At 63.4% G+C, this 26,407-nt stretch overlaps 1 protein-coding gene across 1 annotated transcript; it reads left to right on the forward strand.

Moving 5' to 3' along the window:
• Positions 1 to 4: 4 nt before the first annotated feature.
• Positions 5 to 25,654, forward strand: TUBB3 (tubulin beta 3 class III). Its single transcript, XM_075009138.1, has 8 exons — positions 5 to 961; positions 1,250 to 1,666; positions 13,272 to 13,464; positions 20,092 to 20,285; positions 20,557 to 20,740; positions 22,815 to 22,923; positions 23,634 to 23,744; positions 24,289 to 25,654. The coding sequence occupies exons 1-8, from the start codon at positions 36 to 38 to the stop codon at positions 25,362 to 25,364; spliced, it is 3,210 nt and encodes a 1,069-aa protein (XP_074865239.1). The 5' UTR covers positions 5 to 35; the 3' UTR covers positions 25,365 to 25,654.
• The last annotated feature ends 753 nt before the right edge of the window (positions 25,655 to 26,407 follow it).

Here is a 26,407-nt window from a genome sequence, read left to right on the forward strand (position 1 = left end):
TGCGCCCCCCGGGGCCCGAGCGGCCACCCCGCGCCATGGCCGCGGCGGCGCCTCCGCAGCCGCCGCTCAACGCCACCGCCGCCGCCAACGGGAGCGGCCCGGCGGGCAGCGGCGCCTGCCCCAGCGTGGCCATCCCGCACGAGCTCTTCCTGGCGCTGGGCGTCCTGAGCGTCCTGGAGAACCTGCTGGTGGTGGCGGCCATCGGGCGCAACAGGAACCTGCACTCACCCATGTACTACTTCATCTGCTGCCTGGCCGTGGCCGACCTGCTGGTGAGCGCCGGCAACCTGCTGGAGACGGCGGTGATGGCGCTGCTGGAGCGCGGCGCGCTGGTGCTGCGGCCCGGGCTGCTCCGCCACATAGACAACGCCATCGACATGATGATCTGCACCTCCATGGTGTCCTCGCTCTCCTTCCTGGGGGCCATCACCGTGGACCGCTACGTGACCATCTTCTGCGCGCTGCGCTACCACAGCATCATGACCGCGCGGCGCGTGGCGGCCGCCATCGCGGGCATCTGGGCGGCCAGCACCGTGGCCAGCGGCATCTTCATCGCCTACCACCAGAACAGCGCCGTGCTCGTCTGCCTGGTGGGCTTCTTCCTCGCCATGCTGGCGCTCATGGCCGGGCTCTACATCCACATGCTGGCCCTGGCGCGCCGCCACTCCCGCCGCATCTCCCGCCTGCGGCGCCAACGCGCCTCCTACCCGCTCGGCCGCGCCAGGGGCGCCCTCACCCTCACCATCCTGCTCGGGGCCTTCTTCCTCTGCTGGGGGCCCTTCTTCCTGCACCTCACCCTGCTGGTCACCTGCCCCCGGCACCCCGCCTGCGCCTGCGCCTTCAGCTACTTCAACCTCTTCCTCCTCCTCGTCATCTGCAACTCGGCGCTGGACCCGCTCATCTACGCCTGCCGCAGCCGCGAGCTGCGCCGGACGCTCCGGGAGATGCTCTGCTGCCGCCGGTGACCGCGCGGCCCAGGGGCGCCGGGCGCTGCCGGGCCTTGGCGTTTCGTGCGGCGGACGCGAGGCGAGCGGCCCTCCGGCTCCCCGGGCCGCTCCGGGGCTGCGGCTCTGGCGCCGGGCCGGGCCCGGGACTCCCCCTCCCGCTCCGGGCGCATCTGGCCCCGCGCGGGCCGCCGCCGCCCCCGGACCGGACCCGGCGCCCCTCCCTGGCGGCCCGTCCGAGCTCGGCTGCGGGGCCCCCGGCGCTCCCGGCCCAGCGCAGCTGCTCTGCGCGCCCCCGTCTCCAGGGCCTTTCCCCGCTCGCCCCCCGGCGTCTCCCGCCCCGGCCTCCAGGCTCTTCGTGCCCGGCCCGGCTCGCGGTCGCTGTGCCCGGCCCCGTCGGAGCCCGAGCCCATTGACAGCGGTTGTGCTGAGCGCGGGCCCGTGCGCCGTTGTCCGGAGCCGCCGGGGGGCCCCGCGCACCCCTCGGGAGGGGCCGCCCAGGGAGGGCGGCGGGGGGAGTCACGGGCCGCCGCCGGGTGCCGCCAATGGGAGCTGCGGCCCGGCCCGGCCTGGACGTGCCCCCGCGGCCGGGAAGGGCGAGGCAGCGGCCCAGGGTTACCCACCGCCGGCCTGGGCTGGGCGGGGTTTCCCTGCCGGGGGGCGGCCCCGGAGCTGCCACCGCGGGAGCGGAGCCACGTGTGCCCGAGGCCGGCGGCGAGAAGGTCCCGAAGAGCCCCGGGGAGCGCCGGGCCCCGGCCGGGCCCTGGACTCGCGCTGCGGGGCTGGGTCCCGATCCTGCGCCCCGGGCGGGAGCCGGGAAGGGCCCCGCGGCAAAGCTCTGGGCAGCGCTGGGCCCAGCCCGGCCCGGGAGGGGTGACACGAGGCGGCCGTGCCGGGGCCTGGCTCCGAGCCCCTCTCGCCACTAGCCCGCACTGCCCCGCCCGGTCCCTTCGCCCGCCAGCGCCCCGGCCTGCAGGGGGACAAGGCGGGGGGGCAGCGAGCGCGGGGCCTCCGGGTCATCGGGCCTGGGCAGGGACAGGCCGAGGGGCTGCAAGCGGGGCCGGGGCAACCGCGGGGAGTCAGACAGCGAAGCACCCGCCACGCACAACGCCCCGCCCGCCCCTCCCCCCCACACTGTGCACCCTGCCCCATCCCCCGCCTCCCCCACACACCGCCACACCAGCGCCCCCTCACACACTATACACACCGCCAGGCCAACGCCCCCCTCACACACTATACACCCCAACACGCCAGCGCCCCCTCACACACTATACACACCAACACGCCAGCGCCCCTCACACACTATACGCACCGCCACACCAGCGCCCCCTCACACACTATACACACCGCCACGCCAACGCCCCCTCACACACTATACGCACCGCCACGCCAACACCCCCTCACACACTATACACACCGCCACGCCAACACCCCCTCACACACTATACACACCGCCACGCCAGCGCCCCTCACACACTATACACACCGCCACACCAGCGCCCCCTCACACACTATACACACCGCCACGCCAACGCCCCCTCACACACTATACACCCCAACACACCAGCGCCCCTCACACACTATACACACCGCCACGCCAACACCCCCTCACACACTATACACACCAACACGCCAGTGCCCCTCACACACTATACACAGGGCCACGCCAACGCCCCCTCACACACTATACACACCGCCACGCCAACGCCCCCTCACACACTAAACACACCGCCACGCCAACGCCCCCTCACACACTATACACACCGCCAGGCCAACGCCCCCCTCACACACTATACACCCCAACACGCCAGCGCCCCCTCACACACTATACACACCAACACGCCAGCGCCCCTCACACACTATACGCACCGCCACGCCAACACCCCCTCACACACTATACACACCGCCACGCCAACGCCCCCTCACACACTAAACACACCGCCACACCAGCGCCCCCTCACACACTATACACACCGCCACACCAACGCCCCCCTCACACACTATACACCCCAACACGCCAGTGCCCCTCACACACTATACACACCGCCACGCCAACGCCCCCCTCACACACTATACACACCGCCACGCCAACGCCCCCCTCACACACTATACACCCCAACACACCAGCGCCCCTCACACACTATACACACCGCCACGCCAACACCCCCTCACACACTATACACACCAACACGCCAGCGCCCCTCACACACTATACACACCGCCACGCCAACGCCCCCTCACACACTAAACACACCGCCACGCCAACGCCCCCTCACACACTATACACACCGCCACGCCAACGCCCCCTCACACACTATACACCCCAACACGCCAGCGCCCCTCACACACTATACACACCGCCACGCCAACACCCCCTCACACACTATACACACCGCCACACCAACGCCCCCTCACACACTATACACACCGCCACTACAGCGCCCCCCCACACTATACACACCGCCACGCCAACGCCCCCTCACACACTATACACACCGCCACACCAACGCCCCCTCATACACTATACACACCAACGCCCCCTCACACACTGTGATGGAGTGGGGGATACCTGTGTGTGTGTGAGTGGCTCACAGAGGGTGTGGGGCTCCTGCTGAGGGTAACCTTGATGACCAGGTAACACCTTTGTACTGCAGACAAAGGAGGAGGTGGAGCCTGAGGGGTTTGAATTGAAACTGGGAGTTGGAAGCAGTTAGTCTGGGCTGAGGGAGAGAGAGACAAAGGAGGGGGCCAGGCCCCGGCTCTGGGGGCCCCTCGGGGCCTCCTCTCCCCAACATGGATTGGACTGGCTGTCTCTGCCTGCTGCACTGACTCCTCTGTACGATGCTGTGTCCTGTCGGCTAATAAACCCGCTGTTCTCCTGCTAAGTGAAAGACTCTCCTGCCTGCGGACAGGGTGCAGAGCTTGGGGGACCCCAGAACTCCATCACACTGGTGTCAGAAGTGGGACGTTCTGCACCCCGAGGATGGAGCATCCAGCAGTAAGTGACCGGGGCCCTGGAAGAAGGGGGGGCCTGCGAGACCCAGGTGTGCTGAAGGGCAGTGAGGTGCAGCTCCCCAAGGCGGAGGGGCCTGCAGCCGAACCCAAGCAACTGCGGTCGTGGTCCTCGAGAGGGGGTGTCACACCCGAGGAGGGGTTACTCCTGGGAGTCTGTTGGAGTCGGTCCCAGAGGGCGGAGGGGCCTACGGCCTAACCGCAGGGAGCTTGTGACCCGCAAGGAGCCTGGCACTCTGAAGGGATTCTTCCAGGAATCGTGGGGTGCAGAGGGCATCAGCCTGAGAGCCTGCAACCACGCTGAGCAACTCCGCTGTGAAGTGGCAGCACCTGGAAACTGAATCGAGATTAAAGAAGTTGGACAAGGCAGCGTGGATGTGCAGTGGCGGAGCTGAGGGCTGGGGAGAATCCTGCAGAGGTGAGCCCGGATCGGGGCAGGGAACCCTGGACTGCATGGAGTTCTGAACCGAGTGGCCTGCCACAGCTCAAGGAGGGAAGGAGCGATTCCAACCCATCATCTACTAGTGGCCAAGACGGACCTGCGAAGAGTTTTCCAGGCCTGGGCCGAGGAAGGTGCCTGTGTGTCTGTGCAGGAAAGCAGCTTGTCCACTGGGAATGGCAAGTTGTATGTGAGAGAAGCTGCTTCACCTTCTGTGTGTGTGTGGAGACCAGCCGGGGGGCTGGGACAAAGGAGAGAGTGTCTCCCATTGTCTGTCTGTGTTGAACAGCAGCAGCAGCCTGGGGAGAGAGCAGAGCCTGCGTTTGGAAAAGGTGCCAATGAGAAAACTAGCCCATTGTCTGAGGAAGATTCACCAGCCTGGGGTGGCTGGAGAAGGATCCACCAAAAAAGAGCATTCCAGGTGTGTCTCTGAATCCAGCCATGGGGGCTGGAACAGAGGAAATGGCTCTGGGATGGGCAGTGGTATCCCTGCTAAGGACACTGGTCCTTGGTGCAAGAAAAGTGCTTCTGCTTCTGGGGAAGTGAATCCTTTGCCTGAGCCTGTGGGGGCTCAAGATGGAGCCAAGATCCCAGAGCTGGATCTAAGGGCAGCTGAAGCCCAGATGGGAAGTGGGCCTGCCTCTGTGTCTCTCAGGGGGGATGATGCTTTAACTCGGTCTGATCCAGTTAGTATCATCAGGGAATCCCAGAGACCAAACGATTCTGGTACTTGTTCTTTGCCTGATGCTGAGGTGTTATTGGGAGGGGGTGAGAGGACTCTGTCCTACCAGAGTCATCCTCTCACCAGGACACAAGAACAGATGGGCAATGAAGTTATGCTGAGTGTTAAAGATAAAGGAGCTGGTAGCAGAAGGGAGGAAAGGGACCCTGACCTTCTGTCCGGTGGTACTGGCTGTCTGCCTGGAGGGGGATTACATGGGAATCTGCCTAATGGGCCAGAAGTGATCCTGGGTGTAGGTGAAACCCAGGAGCTGGTTGTGGCTCAAGGGAGCAGTGCTCCTGTGAAGCCAGACAGGGGTGAGTTGTTGTTTGGGGGAGCTCTTGAGGAAAAGAATTTCCCTGAAACTTTTCCTGACCCGTCTGTGGGGACTGCAGAAAATGGGAGTGAGGTGGAGGAGAGTGAACAGGAAAGGTGCTTGTCTGTAAGCACCAGAGCAACCCTTTGCCTGGGGAGAAGTTTGTTTCAGCTCCTGATGGCCAGGACCTGCCTGAGTATGAAACACTGGCTGTGCTCTGGAAGGGTCCAAAGCAGGCAGGGTAAAAGTTTCTCGGGAATTGGAAGTTGATGCAAGTAAAGTAAAAACTATCAGGTAGTGTAAGCAGCCCTGTAAGAACCAAGTAAAACAGCTGCACAGTCAGTCTCTGTAGAATGCAGGAGAGGGCCAGCAATTCCCCATCTCCAGATGGTGAAAACACTTATATTCTTATACTGGACTCCACTTCTGATTCCATGGGGAGGCAGTAGTTGGAGGGGGAAGGACAAAGGAGCTGTGGTCCTGGTGGGCCAGTAAGGGATAAACAGGAATTCATCCATGTGGATTCTGCGTCTGGGACTCACAAAACAACTCTCAGAAAGCAGTTTGGTTTGCAAATTTCCAGGCTGGCTGGGAGGGGGCCGTCTCCCTGAGATCATCAATGGCCCAGCTCTTGTTAGAAGGGAGGGCACAGCCAGAGAGATCAAATTTCCACCCCAGGGGGCAAGAGAGAAGATTAAAACTTAATGGTGCTAAAAAAGGCCTCAGCCATTTATCCCCAAAATACCAAATTTTCAAGGATGTTGCACAAAGGTTGTGGTCTACCAAAGAGCAACGTAAATGTACAGTTGCAATGGGGTTGTTCTGTTACTCACGCTAACTGCTGTAACCAAGGGGTGCTGCTACCAAAAGCTGTAAAATTGTACCATGTACTAAATGTTTGGAAAAAGCCATGTAACATAATGACTAATGTAAAAGCATGAGTTGTATGTTGAAGAAGTCTGTAACTCTGAAATGTCACCATTGTTCCCTGTAACTAGTCTTGCAACCTCTCACATAAGAAGGAACATTCCAAACCTATTGTGTGGCATGGAAGGGGAAACTGAGGCACACAACCATTTTGGTGGTCTGGCTAAATGCCAAGGGTGGAAGCATTTGTACCTTCCTTTACTGGACTGTAACTGAATTCCAAACATTGGCTGAAGCGGCTGTATGAACTGGTGGTCAGACAGGGCAAGGCCCAGACCAAAAAAAAAATATTTAATCTGTTGGTGCTGCAGCATCTGTATGGGCTCTGCCTGCCCGACTTGAGAACATGGCTAATGGACCAGAGACAGAAGCAGGGAGACCAACCAACCTGAGGAAACTAAAGGGACTTGCCTGGCTGCATCACATAAAAAGGGCCAATACCAACCTCCTGAGTTGGAGCCTCTCCCAGCAGGATTATGACATGGAGGTGGTGCACATCAAGGGGAGCACTGAGGGTGCAGCCGATGCCCAATCACGAGGGGAGGGCCCCAAACTTCCCCAGGTCACTGGCTGAGTGATCCCACTCAGTTCGGTCTGGAAGTTGGGAGAGATGTGATGGAGTGGGAGATACCTGTGTGTGTGTGAGTGGCTCACAGAGGGTGCGGGGCTCCTGCTGAGGGTAACCCTAACAACCAGGTAACACCTTTGTACTGCAGACAAAGGGGGAGGTGGAGCCTGAGGGGTTTGAATTGAAACTGGGAGTTGGAAGCAGTTAGTCTGGGCTGAGGGAGAGAGAGACAAAGGAGGGGGCCAGGCCCCGGCTCTGGGGGCCCCTCGGGGCCTCCTCTCCCCAACATGAATTGGACTGGCTGTCTCTGCCGGCTGTACTGACTCCTCTGTACGATGCTGTGTCCTGTCGGCTAATAAACCCGCTGTTCTCCGGCTAAGTGAAAGACTCTCCTGCCTGAGGACAGGGTGCAGAGCCTGGGGGACCCCAGAACCCCATCACACACACTATACACACCGCCCCACCAACACCTCCCTCACACACTATACACACCGCCACACCAACACCCCCCACACACTGCACACCGCCACGTCAATGCCCACTCACACTATACACACTGCCACGCCAACACCCCCCACACACTATACACACCGCCACGCCAACGCCCCCTCACACACTATACACACCGCCACGCCAATGCCCACTCACACTATACACACTACCATGCCAATGCCCACTCACACTATACACACCACCACGCCAACACCCGCTCACACACTATACACACCACCACGCCAACACCCCCTCACACACTATACACACTGCCACACCAATGCCCACTCACACTATACACACCGCCATGCCAATACCCCCTCACACACCACCATGCCAACACCTGCTCACACACACTGTACACACTGCCACGCCAATGCCCCCTCACACACTATACACCCCAACACGCCAGCGCCCCTCACACACTATACACACCGCCACACCAACGCCCCCTCACACACTATACACACCGCCACGCCAGCGCCCCCTCACACACTACACACACTGCCACGCCAACGCTCCCTCACACACTATACACACCGCCACACCAACGCCCCCTCATACACTATACACACCACCACTACAGCGCCCCCTCACACACTATACACACCGCCACTACAGCGCCCCCTCATACACTATACACACCACCACTACAGCGCCCCCTCACACACTATACACACCGCCACGCCAACACCCCCCACACACTATGCACACCGCCACGCCAACGCTCCCTCACACACTATACACACCGCCACGCCAACGCCCCCTCACACACTATACACACCACCACTACAGCGCCCCCTCACACACTATACACACCGCCACGCCAACGCCCCCCACACACTATACACACCGCCACTACAGCGCCCCCTCACACACTATACACACCGCCACGCCAACGCTCCCTCACACACTATACACACCAACGCCCCCTCACACACTATACACACCGCCCCACCAACGCCCCCCTCACACACTATACACACTGCCACGCCAATGCCCACTCACACTATACACACCGCCACGCCAATGCCCCCTCACACACTTTACACACCGCCACGCCAACACCCGCTCACACACTATACACACCGCCACACCAACACCCCCTCACACACTATACACACTGCCACGCCAATGCCCACTCACACTATACACACCGCCACGCCAATGCCCCCTCACACACTTTACACACCGCCACGCCAACACCCACTCACACACTATACACACCGCCACACCAACACCCCCTCACACACTATACACACCGCCACGCCAATGCCCACTCACACTATACACACCGCCACACCAATGCCTACTCACACTATACACACCACCACACCAATGCCCCCTCACACACTATACACACCGCCACGCCAACACCCCCTCACACACTATACACACTGCCACGCCAATGCCCACTCACACTATACACACCGCCACGCCAATGCCCCCTCACACACTTTACACACCGCCACGCCAACACCCGCTCACACACTATACACACCGCCACACCAACACCCCCTCACACACTATACACACTGCCACGCCAATGCCCACTCACACTATACACACCGCCACGCCAATGCCCCCTCACACACTTTACACACCGCCACGCCAACACCCACTCACACACTATACACACCGCCACACCAACACCCCCTCACACACTATACACACCGCCACGCCAATGCCCACTCACACTATACACACCGCCACACCAATGCCTACTCACACTATACACACCACCACACCAATGCCCCCTCACACACTATACACACCGCCACGCCAACACCCCCTCACACACTATGCACACCACCACGCTAATGCCCACTCACACTATACACACTGCCACGCCAACACCCCCCACACACTATACACACCGCCACACCAACGCCCCCTCACACACTGTACACACCGCCACGCCAACGCCCCCTCACACTATAGACACCGCCACGCCAACACCCCTCCTCACACACACTGTATACACCATCATGCTGATGCCCCTCTCTCCACACACTATACACAACACACCAATGCCCCCCCCACACTATACCAACGTCACTCCCCTCACACACTATACATGCCACAATGCCAAAGCCCCTCCCCCACACACTATAGACACTGCCATGCAAACGCCCCTCCCCCACACACTACACTCGATCATGCCAGCGCCCCTCCCCTCACACACTATAGACACCGCCACGCCAGCGCCCCTCCCCCACACACTAAACACACCCCCACGCCAGTACCCCTCCCCTCACACACTATAGACACCGCCACGCCAGCGCCCCTCCCCCACACACTAAACACACACCCACGCCAGCGCCCCTCCCCTCACACACTAAACACACACCCACGCCGGCCCCCCTCCCCTCACACACTATACACACCGCCACGCCAGCGCCCCTCCCCTCACACACTATACACACCGCCACGCCAGCGCCCCCCCCCACACTATACACACCGCCACACCAACACCTCTGCCCACGTATACTATAGATACTCCCAAGCCAACGTCCCTCCCTTCTCACACTGTACACGTTGCCACCCCAAGGCCCCCCCACACGATAGACACCAGCATCCTAACGCCCCTCCCACCACACACTATAGACACGGACATGCCGATGTCCCTCCCGTAAAACACACTGCCAGGCCAACACCCCTCCCCCCACACACTATACACACCGTCACGCCGGTGCCCCTCCCCCCACACACTGTAGACACTGACACCAGCTCCCCTCCCCCACACACTAGACACACCGCCAAGCCGACGCCCCTCCCCCACTCCTCATCACAGACCCCCCCCACCTGGCGCCCCTCCCCCCGCAGACACCCCGTGCCAGTCCCTGCTCCCCTGGCTGGCACGGCTCCCCCGCCCCCCGGCCGGGTCCCAGCCCCCCTCGCTCTGCCAAGGCGGCCGCGCGCCGCTCCCCAGGGTGCTGAGCCCCGCCCGGGCGGCGCTGCCGGAGGCTCCGGGTACCCGCGCGCCCTGCCCCGGCTACACCGCGTCCTTCGCCCCGCCCGGCGAAAGCGGCAGGAGGCACCTCGGGGAGCCTGCGGGAGCCTCGGCTGCACCGTCTCTCTGCACCCCTCGGGCCCGCCGCGCCGCCGAGCCTGTCCCCCGGCAGCCCGGGGAACGCTGCACGCGCGCGCACATGCGCGCACACACAGACACGCGCACACACGCGCACGCAGACACGCGTGCACACAGACACGCGCACATACAGACACGCGCGCACACGCGCGCGCGCATACGCAGACACGCGCGCATACAGACACGCGCGCGCGCACACACAGACAGACACACACAAATGCACAGAGACAGACACACACGCAAACAGACACACACATACATGCACTACACACACATACACACATGCACAACACCCCCCCGAGAGCAGACGCCGGTCCAGAGGTGCGCGCAAGGCCTGGCGGCTGGGCGAGTACCGCAGCCAGGCGCTGGAACCTGCCTGGGCAAAGCGCAGGGCGGCTGTGCTGGCTCCTCTGCCCTGGCCCCCCCCAGGAAGCAGCGGCGCCGGGCGAGGCCGAGGATGGCTCGGCCACGCTTGCCTGGCACTGGCGGCCCACCTGGGAACAATGCTGCGCTGGCTCCCAGGAATGGCTCCTCTGCCGCGAATTCCCCAGCGCCCTGCGGCCACTCCTGGACCAGCGGCGAAGTCCTCACAGCCCAGAGCCCTTCTCTCAGCCCCCGGCTCTTCCTCAGCCCCAGGGCCCGGCCAGCTGCTGTGGGAACCCGCCCTGGTGGCCCTAGAGAAAAGGGCAGTGCGCCGTGAGGGCCGCAGCCATTCAGTGCCAGGGCACAGGGTCCCCCGGCACCCACCCCTCCCCCAGGCACGTGGCTGGGCAGCCTGTATCACAGTCACCGAGTGGGGAGCCCCGGGGCGCAGAGGGGGCCACGGAGTCTGTTCAGTGCCCCTATGACACCGACACTGCCAGCCCCAGCCCCACAGGCCTGGTCTCCCTGGCCATGCCGCCAACACACAAGAACATAAAAACGGCCATTACTGGGTCAGACCAATGGTGCCTCCAGCCCAGCGTCCCGTCTGTGACAGTGGCAGTGCCAGGTGCCCCAGAGGGGGTGGACGGAAGACAATGATTAAGCAACTTGTCTCCTGTCATCCATCTCCAGCCTCTGACAAACAGAGGCCAAAGCCACCATTCCTACCTCCTAGCTAATCGCCTTTTATGGACCTAACCTCCATGAGTTTATCTAGCTCTGTCTTAAATTCTGTTACAGTCCCAGCCTTCACAGTCTCCTCTGGCGAGGAGTTCCACAGGTTAACTGTGCACTGAGTGAAGAAGAACTTTCTTTTATTAGCTTTAAACCTGCTCCCCATTAATTTCATTTGGTGGCCTCTAGTTCTTGTATTATGGGCACAAGTAAATAACTTCTCCTTATTCAGCCTCTCCACACCACTCATGATTTTATATACCTCTATCATGTCCCCCCTCAGCCTCCTCTTTTCTAAACTGAAAAGTCCCTGTCTCTTTAACCTCTCCTCATACGGGACCTGTTCCAAACCCCTAATGATTTGAGTTGCTGTTTTCTGAACCTTTTCCAGTGCCAGGATATCTCTCTTTAGGTGAGGCCACCACATCTACACACTATCTCAGATGTGGGCGTACCATAGATTTATCTAGGGGCAGTAAGATACTCCTTGGCTTATTTTCGATCCCTTTTTAATAATTCCTAACATCCTATTTGATTTTTGACTGCTGCTGCACACTGCGTGGGTGTTTTTGGAGAACGATCCACCATAACCCCAAGATCTCTTTTGTGACTAGTTGTAGCTACACCAGCCCCCAACATATGGAATGTGTACTTGGGGTTATTGTTTCCAATGTGCATTATTTTACACTTATCCACATTAAATTTCATTTGCCGTTTTGCTGCCCCGTCATTCAGTTTGGTGAGATCTTTTTGAAGTTCTTCACAGTCTGCCTTTGTCTTGACTATTTTGAACAGGTTAATATTGTCCGCAAACTTTACCACCTCACTACTTACCGCTTTCTCCAGATCATTTATGAATAAGTTGAATAGGATTGGTCCTAGGACTGACCCTTGGGGACCACCACTCGTTAGCCTTCTCCATTCAGAAAATTTACCCTTTATTCCTACCCTTTGTTTCCTGTCTTTCAACCAGTTCTCAATCCATGAAAGGATCTTCCCTCTTATCCCACGACAACCTAATTTATACAAGAGCCTTTGGTGAGGTACCCTCAGCCCCTGCGAGGGGTGCTGTAATGCCTAGGCCCTGAGTGAGGGGTGGTGCAGTGATCCCCCCCCAGCCCCGGGGGTGCAGTGACTCCCAGCTCCTGTGTGGGGGATGCAGTGACCCTCCCCCGGGCCAGCAGTGGCGTGCAGTGACTCCCAGCTCTTGGGCAGAGCTGGACCGCTGGAGCTCAAGGTGTGATTAAAGGAATTGGAAGCTCGGGAATGGGAGAGAGAGCATGACCAGGAGCGCCAGGAACGGGAGAGAGAGCAGGAGGAGAGAGAGCGAGAGTGGGAGCATGAGCAGGCCGTGGCGGAGAAGAGACGCAAAGAGGCTCCAGCTGCGGTGAGCAGGGAGAAGGCCAGGGGGCTCGTGGGGCCAGTCACTTGGAGACACACTTGCTGGCCCAGGGTCAGGACCCAGGGGACATGGACGAGTTCCTTACCTCCTTTGAGTGAGCCTGTGAGTTGCACGAGGTTCCCCCAGCCTAATGGCGCCGACACCTCTGGGCCAGAAGGCCGCAGCCGTGCTCAGCCAGCTGGAGGGGCTGCAGCCTGGGGCCTATGAATGGGTCAAACAGGCCCTGCTGCATAAGGTCGGGCTGACTCCTGGGATTCACAGGAAGAAGTTCCAGGAGGTGCAGAAGAGGCCAGAGGAAACCTATGTTAATGCAGCCTCCTGCCTGATGCAATACTGCCAAAAGTGGATGTTTGGGATGGGAGCCCAGACCATAAAGGACCTGGTCAAGTTGACAGTCCTGGAAGAATTCTACGAGATGTGCTCACCTGACCTGAGGGTGCGGCTGGAGGACCAGGTGCCCGGGGAGCCACACAGCGCAGGGGGGGCTGGCAGATGACTTCATAAACAGCCAGGCCAGATTTGAAAGTGAACCCTAGAAAGACAGGGAGTCCCAGAGAGAGGGAGAGCAGGAGTCTCAGAGAGACCGGTTCCTGGCTGTACAACAGAGGGGATCACCTATGGGGCGAGCCTAGGAAAGAGGTGCCAGCCCCCCCCACCCCCCAGAGGGCCAGCCAGGGCCTGGACAGAGCAGCTGACCCAAGGGACACAGCAAGACCTGGGCTGTGGGCAGAAGGGGCATAGAGCAGCCCAGTGCCCCAAGTTCCCAGACAGGTTGAGCAGGCTGGCAGCTCATGGAATCAACCGGGTGGAGTCCCAGCAGCGAGAGGGGCTGGCGGCCAAGGCAGGTGGTGCTGACACTGTGTCCTCAGCTTGGGCCAAGCCGACCCCACAGACCAGCTCCTCAGGGGGTCTAAATGCACAGAGATCAGTTTACAGAGTGGGGGCAGCACCGCCTCTGTGGAGCGAGTGTCTCACACCCCTCGAGGTGGATGGGAGAAAGCCCACAGGGTTCTGGGACACAGGCGCTGACGTGACGCTGGCCTGGCCCGGGGTGGTGGCACCGGGCCTCATGATACCCAATTCCCACCTGACTGTAAGGGGAATTGACGGGACCCCTTTCAAGGTGCCCATGGCGAGGGTGCACCCAAAATGGGGGGTTAAGGAAGGCCCCAAGGAGGTGGGGGTGCACAGCCATTTGCCTGCGGATGTACTAATGGGGGGTGATCTGGAGAACTGGACAGGTGAACACCCTCGTGCCCTGGTCCTGACCCGCAGCCAAAGAAGGCAAGGGGGGCTCTCCCAGGTTTGGGGGTAGATACCCAGCCAAAGTCACAGAAGCCACAGGGGCCCACCGTGGGAGAAAGGGGGCCCCCAAAAACCAGGTCTCAGGCCAGTGGTCCTGGAGCCAGGCAAGGAAGGGGAAGTGGCTTCAACCCCTGCCCCGGCCGAAGAGTTCCAGGCAGAGCAGCAGAGAGACCCCTCCTTGCAGAAGCTGAGGGAACTGGCCAGTCTCAGCCCAGCTCTACAGCTGGGGGAGGGCTGCAGGGAGAGATTCCTGTGGGAGAAGGGATTCCTGTACCGGGAATGGGTTCCCAGACACAAAGCGGAGCCATGGGAGGTCCAGAGGTTCCCCAAAAGTACTGGCGCAGGCTGCTGTACCTAGCCCATGATGTCCCACTCACAGGACACCAGGGGATCCACTGCACCAGGAGAAGGTTGCTACAGAACTTTTTCCGGCCGTGGGTCTTTGCAGCTGTCCATCAATATTGCCCGTCTGTGACCCCTGCCAGAGGGTGGGGAAGACCAGGGACAAGGGGAAAGCCGCCCTGAAGCCACTGCCCATCATAGAGGAGCCTTTCCAGAAAGTGGCTATGGACATAGTGGGGCCCTTCAGTAAGGCAATGCATTCTGGGAAGAAATATATCTTGGTGGTGGTAGATTTTGCCACGCAATACCCAGAAGCAGTGGCCCTGACCTCTATCGAAGCTGACACTGTGGCGGATGCACTGCTGTCCATTTTCAGCAGAGTGGGGTTCCCCAAGGAGGTCCTCACAGATCAGGGGTCCAACTTCATGTGAGCCCTGCTACAAAGCTTGTGGGACAAGTGTGGGGTCTGGCACACCTGGGCCACAGCCTACCACCCGCAGACCAATGGGCTGGTGGAGAGGTTCAATGGGACTCTGAAGCAGATGCTGAGAACCTTCATGAATCAGCACCCCCAAGACTGGGACAAGTACTTACCCCACCTGCTGTTTGCATACAGGGAGGTGCCCCAGGAATCCACGGGGTTCTCCCTGTTTGAGCTGCTGTACGGAAGGAGGGTACAGGGACCCCTGGACTTGCTCAGAGAAGAGTGGGAGGGGACGGCCTCTCCTGAAGGGGAGTCAGTGGTACAGTATGTACTGACCTTCCAGGAAAAACTCACCGAGCTCATGGGCCTGGCTGGGGAGAACCTCTCCATGGCCCAAAGGAAGCCAAAGATCTGGTATGACCGTAACGCCAGGGCCTGAGTCTATGCCACCAGGGACCAAGTGATGGTTCTCGTACCCTTGCGGCGGAACAAACTTCAAGATCCCTGGGATGGCCCCTTCAAGGTCGTCAAACAGATAAATGAGGTGAACTATGTGGTGGAACTGTCGAACTGGGCCCACAGCCACTGGGCCTATCACATGAACATGATGAAAACGTACTGGGACAGGGACAACTTGGTGCTGGCCGTGTGCAGGCACTGGGAGGGGCAGGGGGATGATCCCTTGGTGGATTTGCTCAAAGTGACTGGCTCCAGCTCCTTGCTGGAGTCTATTCCCCTCTCAGACCAGCTGACCCCTGCCCAGCAGACGGAGATCAGGGAGGTGCTGTGTTCACACCAATGGCTGTTCTCTGACAGACCCAGACGCACTGACTTGGCTGCCCACCGAATAGAGACAGGCACCCACGCCCCTATCAAGTGCGTGCCATTCAGAGCCACAGGGAAGACGGCTCAGGACATAGAGCGGGAGGTTGAAGACATGCTGGCTCTGGGGGGGTGATCCAACCCTTCTCCAGCCCCTGGGCCTCTCCCGTGGTGTTAGGCCCTAAAAAAAGATGGGTCTGTCCAATTTTGTGTGGACTATCACAAGCTTAACGCCATCAGTGTATTGGATGCCTACCCCATGCCCAGGCCTGATGACCTCTTAGATAAGGTGGGAGGAGCCCATTACCTCACCACCATAGACCTCACCAAGGGGTACTGGCAATTGGCATTGGATCAAGATGCCCGGCTCAGGTCAGCTTTCATCACCCCTGTGGGGCTCTATGAGTTCCTGGTCCTGCCCTTCGTCCTCAAGGGGGCACCCGCTACCTTCCAGCGTCTGGTGGACCAGCTACTGAAAGGGATGGAGAGCTTTGCCCTGGTCCACATGGGCAACATTTGCATCTTCAGCCAGACATGGGAGGACCATGTGTCCCAGGTCAGCCAGGTGCTGGACTGAGTTCAGAAAGCCGGGCTGACTATCAAGGGAGGGAAGTGCAAGGTGGGGATGGCTGAGGTGACCTACCTGGGCCACAAGGTGGGCAGTGGCTGCTTAAAGCCAGAGCCAGCTAAAGTGGAGGCTGTCAGAGATTGGCCAACTCCCCAGACTAAGAAGCAGGTCCAGGCCTTCATTGGGATGGCGGGGAACTACCAGAGGTTTGTGCCCCACTTTAGCTCCATCGCAGCCCCCCTCACGGAGCTGTGTAAAAAGGGAAAGCCTGACAAGGTGGTCTGGACCGAGCAGTGCCAAGAGGCCCTCTGCTCGCTGAAGGAGGCTCTGCTCAGGGCCCCAGTGCTGGCAAATCCAGACTTCAACAAACCCTTCCTGGTGTTCACCGATGCCTCAGACGTGGGGCTGGGAGCGGTGCTAATGCAGGTGAACGACAAGGGGGAGAAACACCCCATCGTGTACCTGAGCAAGAAGCTGCTGCCCTGGGAGCAGAACAACACAGCCATAGAGAAGGAATGTCTGGCCATGGTGTGGGCTCTGGGGAAGCTGCAGCCGTACCTGTTTGGACGGCGTTTCACCGTGTACACCGATCACTCACCCCTGACCTGGCTGCATCACATGAAAGGGGCCAGCGCCAAGCTCCTGCGGTGGAGTCTGCTCCTGCAGGACTACGACATGGAGGTGGTCCATGTGAAGGGGAACAACACCATAGCCGATGCCCTGTCACGCAGGGAGGGCCCCGAACTTCCCCAGGTCACTGGCTAAGTGACCCCGCTCAGTTCGGTCTGGAAGAGGGGAGAGATGTGATGGAGTGGGGGGAGTGCATGTGTGAGACTCAGGCTGGGTGTGTGTGAGACAAGCAGAGCAGCTCCCAGTGGCTAAGGATGACCCTGGGGCTGGAACCTGAGCTGGCAGGTAACACCTCTGCCCTGAGCACAGAGCAGGGAGGAGCCGAGTGGGGTTTGAATGGGAGGTGGCAGTTAGAAGCTGGGAGAGGGAGCTGGGAGGCAGCCAGCCTGGCTCAGGGGAAGCTACACCCCAGAGGGGCCCCCCTCGGGCTCCTCTCCCCAGGATGGGCTGGAAGGACTGTCTCTGCCGGCTGCACCGACACCTCTGTGCTCAGCTGCGCCTCTGTCGCCTCATAAACTGCCTGTTCTACCTGCTGAGTGAGTCACTCCTGCGTGGGGGGGGGCAGCGCTTGGGGAGCCCTGGACCCCATTGCAGCCAGGACCTCAGCCCTGGCCCAGGCATTGTGGCTCCACGTCCCTTCCCAGCTCCCTGCCTGCTCTGGTTTCCAGATGGTGGTCTCAGGCCCCCAGCAAGGGGCTTCCCTCTCAAGCCAGCCGGCTGCATGCAGTGGGGCGCGGCTCCCCTCGGCCGTGGGGTGAGCCCAAGTGTCAATCCCGGCTGCCAAAGGCTGGTCCCTGGCTGCCCTGCGGGCCTGCACTGTCTGCAGCTGGCGAGGGTGAGGCGGGGCCTGGGCTGCCCCCAGCGCAGGGCTCAGGTCAGTGCTCTAGCCCCAGGGGCTGGGCCGGGGCGGGGGGTTCTCAGTGGGGCAGTGCAATGGGAGGGCCTCTTGTCACTGCCCTGCAGCTCGCCTCTCTCCAGCCCAGCTCCTGCCCGGGCCCGCAGGGTGTCCCTGCCCATGCCCGGGGGTGGGGTCCCTGCCACTGCCTGGTGGGGGGTCCCTGCCCGTGCCCGGGGGGTCTCTGTCAGTGTCCGGGGGTGGGGTCCCTGCCACTGCCCGGGGGATCCCTGCCCATGCCCGGGTGGTCCCTGCCAGTGCCCGGGGGGGTCCCTGCTCGTGCCCGGGGGGGTCCCTGCCCGTGCTCGGGGGGGTCCCTGCCCGTGCCCGTGGGGGGCTCCCTTCTCTCCTAGCTCCGGGGAGGGCTCAGCGCCAGGGGGTATCACATTGCTGCGGTCCCACCCCTCCACCGGACAGCCGGGGGCAGGCGCCCATCACCTCTTCCAGCGTCTCCGGGTCCCGCTGGGTCAGACCCCGCCCCGGTGGGCTGCTCCTGCCGCACAACGGGGCCGGGTACGGCGTAGCAATGGCCCTGAGCACCCCACAGCAGCAGGGTCCCCACGGGGGCGCTCAGGCCCCTACCTGCCCTGGGGCATAGGCCCTGCTGCTGGGACACGGGGCCAGGGCAGGGGACACAGAACGTAGAGCAGCCCCGAGGCTGCTCCGCAGCGGGAGCCAGGGCTCGGAATGCCGGAGCTTTGGCCTTCCCGGCTCCTGCGGAGACTCAGGCCTTGTGTGCAGGGCGCTGCAGCGCGGCCTCTCCGGGGCAGTGAGCCTAGTGGGTAAAGCAGGGGGCCCTGCAGGCGGGGCGCCGCGGTCTGAGTCCGCAGTCACGCCGGGTGCAGTGAGCTGCCCCACGGGAGGGTTCCGGGACGGGGCGTCGCCGGTGGAGGCTTCACCCGCGTTAAGCACCCAGCTGCCAGCCCCTCCCCCGGTGGGCTCAGCGGGCCTGCTCCGGCCGGGGGTGGGACCCGCCGTACCTGGCCGAACCCCTGGGCAATGCAGCTGCCAGGCCGTGCTCAGACGGGGGCCCGGCCTGCTGCCGGGGAGGGGAGGGGAGGCTGAGGCTGCCCGGACACAGGGCTAAGGGTCTGAGCCAGCGGGAGGGGCACAGCCGAGCCCACCCCCCCGCCTTGCCGCCCGGGGGCGCCGCAGACAGGACCATGGCAGCCGGGGGGGCTCCGGCCGGGGGCTGGACTGAACAAAGGGAACCGCCCGGTGGCTCGGGCGGGGCTTTGTTCTCCCGGGCGGACCAGCTGCGCTTCTCCTCTCCCCCGGCACCTGGGGCCCGTCGAGCCTGGAGAGCCGCCGGCCCGGGCTCGAGCGTGAGGAGCCGGGCGGGGCTCCTCCGTGGCGCCGCCCAGGCCCGCGGCCAGGGACTGACCCGGGAGGGGCCGCTGGCTCTGCCCCCCCGCCGCAGGATCCGGGGGAGGCCCGGGCGAGCTGCAGCGGCGGAGCGAGGCGGGGAGTTCAGCCCTGCTCCGCACCCGCCAGGGCCATGGCCCCCGGGAATCCCCGGGCCGGGTCCGAGCCGGGGGAGCGGGGACAGGCCGGGTGTTGGGCGGGCAGGAAGCCGCCTGCCCTGGCTGACCCCAGAGCCGGAGCGGGGGGACTCAGGCTCCGTGGGGAGCTGCTGAGGGGTACCGGCCCCAGACGTGGGGGCTCTGCACCCCGGAGCTGCGCCCCATGGTCGGCTCCTCTGAGGCCCCGTGTACCGCGTGCCGCCGCCGGACCGGGCCCCTCTGCTGCCGGGGCAGGCGGCGAGGAAGGGCCGTGGCTCGGGACACGGGGAGGGACACTCCGCCAGGCAGGCCCGGGGCCGGAGCGGAGCAGGCGAGGCCGGCCGACAGGCAGGAAAGCCGAGCCGCGCACAATAACCCGTGTGCCTGGGGAACTCACGGCCACCGGCGCTCCCGGGGCCTCCGCCGCCGAGCAGAACCGGCTGGCCAGAGCTCCGCCCGCCCGCCCGGGCCCATCTCAGCGGGGCGGCACCGAGTAACAGCCCCTTGCCGGGCCGCCTCGGGCGGGCAGCTCCTACCTGCCGCTCGGGCTGCTCCTGAGGGCGGCAGCCGCCCTGCGCCGGCCCCGCACACAGACTCTGCCCCGGGGGGAAGGGCCCAGCCGGGCGGGGGAGGAGGATGGAGCCAGCGGCCGTGCAAAGGGCCTGGGAAGCAGCGGCCCGGCCCTCGCCCCGCGGCAGCGCCCTGCGGAGGCTCCAGGCTGGCCAGCGCCCCCCGGACACGCAGCGCTGAGCCCCAGCGAGGGCGCCTCGGTGACTCCGCCGGTCAGGCAGGGGGACCGGGCCAGAGCCCAGACTCACCCTAGGCCGCGCTGAAAGCAGCGCCCCCGCCCCCCTCCCGGCGGAGGGGCTTTTCCCCTCGCCCACAGCTCTCTCGGGGTCCCCGTCTGCCCACCAGGGCGCGGCGGCGGCCCATTGTGGCGGGGCGCAGGGCGGGGCCGGGCGGCGCCGGGCGAGGGATGCGCTGGTGCTGATGCTGCAGGGATGTCGCAGCATCGGCAGCGGCGCCTGCTGATTGGCGGGCCGGCCGGGTGACGTCAGCGGCCGGCCCGATGCAGCGGGAGGCGCCTATAAAAGGCCCCGGCCGGAGCCCGGCCGCTTTCCGCAGCCCGCCCCGCTCCTGCCCCAGCCGCCCGCCCGCCCGCAGCGCAGCCGCCGCCCCGGCAGCATGAGAGAGATCGTGCACATCCAGGCGGGCCAGTGCGGCAACCAGATCGGAGCCAAGGTACCGGCCCGGGCCAGCCAGGCGGCGCGGAGGGCGGGGGACGAGCCGCGGCCGGCGCCCGGGGTGGGCGGTGCCGGCGGGCGGCTGGGGGCGAGCGGGCCACGCCCCGGCACTGCGGAGCTGGGGAACAAAGGGCCGGGCCGGGCCGGGCGCTCGGGCAGCTCCAGCCTGGCCGCTGGGCGCGCTGCCCCGCCCCGCCCGAGGGCTGCTCCCCGGCCGCCCTTCCCGCGGGCCGGGCCCGAGCCGCGCCGCAGCGCCGCGCATCGCAGGGCCGGAGCGGAGCGGCCTCGCAGCCCCGGCGCTGACCTGCCCGCGGGGGTGACGCGCGCTTGGCCGCAGAGGCGGGGTCCTTTGTTGGGCACCCTTGGGCCGGGGCTCCCCGGCCTTGGGTGACCTTGGCGGGCCGCTGGCGCAGCCAGGCCCCCGGGCGGACAATGGAGCTCTGGCCCTTTGGCAGCCGCTGCTGGGGGTGAGACCGCGCTCCGCTGGGCCTGGCGCGGCCTCCTGCCCTGCCCGGGGAGGGGCGGGGGGGGCGCTGCCTTTGTTCCAGCGGCCGCGAGGGGGAGCGGGCCGGGCTGGTCCCCCCGCTGTGCCCCGGGGCTGAGCGCCGATCACTGCCGGGGCCGCGCCTTCTCCTGGGGCCCCGGGCGCCGCTAGGCCGAGCAGGGCGTGATTAGCCCTGGAAGCGGCGGGTGCCCGGCCCAAGGCTGGCGGCAGGTCCCCGCAGCCCCACTGCAGGGCGCGGCGCGGGGGTATCCGAGCGCCCTGCCCTTGCGGGCCGCTCTCCTGTGTCCTCCTGGCCGGCCGCAGCCCCGCACCAGCCGCGCTCCGTCTGCAGCGACTCCCAGCGCCCGCTCCGGCTCCTCCAGTGGCAAAGTGCGGCCCCCGGCCAGCCCCGCAGAGGCCCTGTCAGTCCTCCGCCGGCAGCGCCCCGCCCCCGACACAGGGCCCCCCTTGTGCTTCCCCCCCTCCCTCCCGGGAGCCCGGGGGGGGTGTGTCCCCCGCCTTGCGCTCCCTCCTGGGAGCCCGGGGGAGGGTGTGTCCCCCCCCGCCTTGCGCTCCCCCACTCCCTCCTGGGAGCCCGGCCCCCCCCCGCCCACCCCACGGCCCACACCTCCCCTGCCGCCGGTCCCCGGGCACCGCCCGCCCCCAGCCCGCCGCACGGCCTGGCCCGAGGCTGGGGCTGGAGGCCGGCGCGCTGCAGCACCATGGCCAGCTCCCGCCGCGCTGTACCGCCGCCCTGCCCGGTGATCGCGGGCGGCTGCTGGAGTGGAGCGGGTCCGCCCTCCTCGGCCCGGCCCGGCCCGCTCCAATGGCTGGGAGGGGCCATTACACCAGCTCCGCCGGCACAGAAGGTGCAAGCGGACCCGGGTGCCCAGCTAGGCCCTCCCCGCGGCCCCAGGGAGCAGGAGCCCCTCCCGGCCCAGGCACAGCGCCCCCCCCCCCGGGGCCCCAGGGAGCACGAGCCCCTCCCGGGCGCAGCACAGAGCCCCCCCCCCCCCCGGCGCCCCAGGGAGCACGAGCCCCTGCCGGGAGGCGCACAGGGACCATCCCACCTTAGCTCCTGGGCTCTGCCAGCAGCGGCCTGGGCCTCGGCCTCCTTGGCCCTCCCATCCTCCCTTGCTGCCCATCACTGCCTGGGTTGGTCGCAGCGCTGGGCAGGCTGGGCCACAGGCCGCCCTGGCTCTGTGTGTCTCAGCCGACCATTGGCCAGAGCAAGGACACAGCACAGCTGCCCTCGGCCCAAGCCCCAGGCCAGGCCTCTCCCCCGAGCAGGCAGGGGGCACCTCAGGCCGGACAGAGCGCGCCCAGAGTGGGGCACCGCCACACTGTGGTGTGTGGGTCAGCGGCTGCTTCCACACCTGCTGGGGGCCAGGCGCCTCTCCCCACTGGCCAAGCTGCAGCCCGCGGCTGTCTTTGGAGTGGAGCAGTCTGGCACTGTCCTCAGCTGCAGAACAAAGGAAACAGCCTGTGCCCTTAGAGCACCATGCGCTGCCTGGCAGTGCCCAGATGCCAGCCCGTAGGGCGCCGGGCGGTGCCCACAGCTCAGCCCCTCCTGCTTGTCTTTCCGCAGTTCTGGGAGGTGATCAGCGATGAGCACGGCATAGACCCCAGCGGCAACTATGTGGGAGACTCTGACCTGCAGCTGGAGAGGATCAGTGTGTACTACAATGAAGCTTCCTGTGAGTGCCGTGCTGGGCTCTGGGTGTGGCGGTGCCGGGGTTCCCTCTCTGGCCCTGGGCAGGGCTGCCTGGGGATGCACAAAGCGACCCAGAACCTCCTCTCCATGCTGTCTGGCTGAGCTGCCCTACCACAAAGGGGAGCCCTGCCCCCTCTGCTGGGGGACACTGCCCTGCGCACTCCTGGAAGAGCCCTGCTGCCATGGCATGTCTGGCTGGGCTGCCCCAGGCACCATGGCCTGGACTTGCCTGGCTCCTGTGCTGCCCCTGCCGGCCAGTCCAGCCTCGCAGGGCAGTTGGGACAACGCCTCTGCCTGCGCTGAGAAGAGGGAGTTGAGCTGCTGCTGCTGGTGCAGCCGGCTGGGCTTAACAGGAGGGCCAAGCAGGCCCTGACTTGCCTGTCTGGGATATGGAGCAGGGCCCAGTGGCACTCAGTCAGTGGTCTGCCTGTGGGTGTGAGGGAGAGGCGCCTGCCTGCAGGGGCAGCAGTGTAGAGACAGGGAAGTCCCCAGCCTGCTCCCAAACATGGAGCTCTGAGCTCGTCCCCACATCCTGGTGGCTGTGCCAAAGCTCTGCCCTTGGCAGGGTCTGGAGGGGCCAGCAGCGCTGGGGCTGAGGCTGGAGTCTCAGTGGATGAGCTGGCATTTTAGGCCCCTACGGCTATGCAGTGGAAGCCGGCCCAGCTAAGAGGGAACTGGTGGTCTCTTTTCCAGCTCACAAGTACGTGCCCCGTGCAATCCTGGTGGACCTGGAGCCTGGCACCATGGACAGCGTTCGATCTGGGGCATTTGGACATCTCTTTAGACCAGACAACTTCATCTTTGGTAGGTCCCAACCCCCAGCAGCTGCTCCCAGCCACCTTCCTGCTCTGTGTGGCCTCCTCTCCTGGCAGCCAGGGCTCGCCTGCTCCCGCCGTGGGAGGCTTCCTGGGGCACAGCTCCCTGCTGCCATGGGCCATGTCTGGAGCGCAGTGTGGGTATAGTGGTGCCCCAGGGCTGCGCAGAGAGGATAAGCTCCCAGCCCAGAGGAGCTCAGTCAGTTGAGCAGCCAGAGCCAGGTGGGGGAAAGGGCTCCAGACCTGCACATGGTGCTCCAGGTGGTGGGCAGTGCCAGGCTGAGGGGTTGACGCAGGCCGCTCACTGCCTTTGTTCCCATGAGATGGCCAGGCTCTCCTATCCCGACAGCAACCCTGCTGGGCATACAGTGGCTGCTGAACCCAATGGCGGGGCATGCCCAGCAGAGACTGGGATTGCCTCAAGCAGACAGAATTCTTGCAGCAAAGGGCACCAGCCATGGCTTACACCTGGCAACTGCCAGCCCCCTCCCCTGATGGAAGTGAGGAGATCCATTGTGTCTTCTCCCCCACAGGTCAGAGTGGTGCAGGCAACAACTGGGCCAAGGGGCATTACACAGAGGGAGCCGAGCTGGTGGACTCAGTCCTGGATGTGGTGAGGAAGGAATGTGAGAACTGTGACTGTCTGCAGGGCTTTCAGCTCACCCACTCCCTGGGTGGTGGCACCGGCTCAGGCATGGGGACCCTCCTCATCAGCAAAGTCCGTGAAGAGTACCCTGACCGGATCATGAACACGTTCAGCGTCGTGCCTTCCCCCAAGGTATCCGACACAGTGGTGGAGCCCTACAATGCCACCTTGTCCATCCACCAGCTGGTGGAGAACACAGATGAGACCTACTGCATCGACAACGAGGCCCTGTACGACATTTGCTTCAGAACCCTGAAACTGGCCACGCCCACCTACGGCGACCTCAACCACCTGGTCTCCGCCACCATGAGCGGCGTCACCACCTCCCTGAGATTCCCTGGCCAGCTCAACGCCGACCTGAGGAAGCTGGCAGTGAACATGGTGCCCTTCCCTCGCCTCCACTTCTTCATGCCAGGCTTTGCCCCCCTCACGGCCCGTGGCAGCCAGCAGTACCGCGCCCTCACCGTCCCTGAGCTCACCCAACAGATGTTTGATGCCAAGAACATGATGGCTGCCTGCGACCCACGTCATGGCCGCTACTTGACGGTGGCCACCGTCTTCCGAGGCCGCATGTCCATGAAGGAGGTGGACGAGCAGATGCTGGCCATCCAGAGCAAGAACAGCAGCTACTTCGTGGAGTGGATCCCCAACAACGTCAAGGTGGCAGTTTGTGACATCCCACCCCGGGGGCTGAAGATGTCGTCCACTTTCATTGGTAACAGCACGGCCATCCAGGAGCTCTTCAAGCGCATCTCGGAGCAGTTCACGGCCATGTTCCGGCGCAAGGCCTTCCTGCACTGGTACACCGGCGAGGGCATGGACGAGATGGAGTTCACCGAAGCAGAGAGCAACATGAATGACCTGGTGTCAGAGTACCAGCAGTACCAGGATGCCACGGCAGAAGAGGAAGGGGAGATGTATGAAGACGACGAGGAGGAATCTGAGGCCCAGGGTGCCAAGTGAAGCCTGTAGAATTGGCCTGGGTCAAGTTTCTCACCCTGAAGGTCAAGGTCCTAAGGCTCCCTCCTGTCCAGCACAGTCCTTCGTCTTCACTGCCTGTTAGCTGAGTACTAGACAGCCAATATTTTAGTGGCTTCTGATTAAGGGTTCCAAATTTTAACTCATTCAGTATTTACTAACCGTCCCCTCCTGCCCTTGAGTTAGCGCAGCTGTTCCCGCCCTCCTGACTTCCATCGTGCCCATGACCCCGAGGTTTGGTTTTTTACTGGTTTGTTTCTTTTGAATACTTAATAAACTTCTTGCTGTCCAGTACTTGGTGAGCTCTTCCTTGGTCCAGCCCCAGGGCTGGGCCGAGGGTGTCAGTGGGGGACGTTGGTGGGAATCATGGCACTGCCACTTCCCAGCTGCGAGCAGAGTGGGGGTGCAGTCTTTCTCCATGCCCCAGGCAGAACATCTCTTGGATTCCTGGGGGGCTAGTGTGAGAGGTTTGAGAGGGGCCTAATGGGTGTCAGTGGGAACCGGGGGGGGTGGGGAGCTGCACTGAAATGCAGCCTGTACCCATGGGGGGGCCTCAGGAACCAGCTGTCACAGAATGTGGGGGACCCAGGCCCTGCCCCAGCCGCAGGTAGAGGCGGCTCTCGCTCAGCAGGAGAACAGGAGGTGACGGGAGACAGGGACACAGCGTAGAACAGACTTGTCAGCACAGGAACCAGAAGCCGTCAGGACAATCCAGCTGGGGGAGAGGGGCCCAGAGGGGTCCCCGAGCCGGGCCCTGTGTGATGGGGTTCAGGGGTCCCCCTGCACTGCACCCCGTCCGCTGGCAGGAGTGACTCTCTCTCAGCAGGTACAACAGCAGGTTTATTAGGCAACAGATGTCCAGTTTCTCACAGAAGCAACAGCATAGCAGCCAGAGACAGTCCTTCCAACCTGTCCTGGGGAGAAGACCCCGAGGGGTGCCCCTCTGGGGTGTAGCTTTCCCCCTCCTCAGGCTGGCTGCCTTCCAGCTCTCCCTTTTCCTAGCCTCTAACTGCCGCCCCCGATTCAAA

Source organism: Carettochelys insculpta, chromosome 14 (genome assembly GCF_033958435.1).
Source record: "Carettochelys insculpta isolate YL-2023 chromosome 14, ASM3395843v1, whole genome shotgun sequence".
NCBI lineage: Eukaryota > Metazoa > Chordata > Testudines > Carettochelyidae > Carettochelys > Carettochelys insculpta.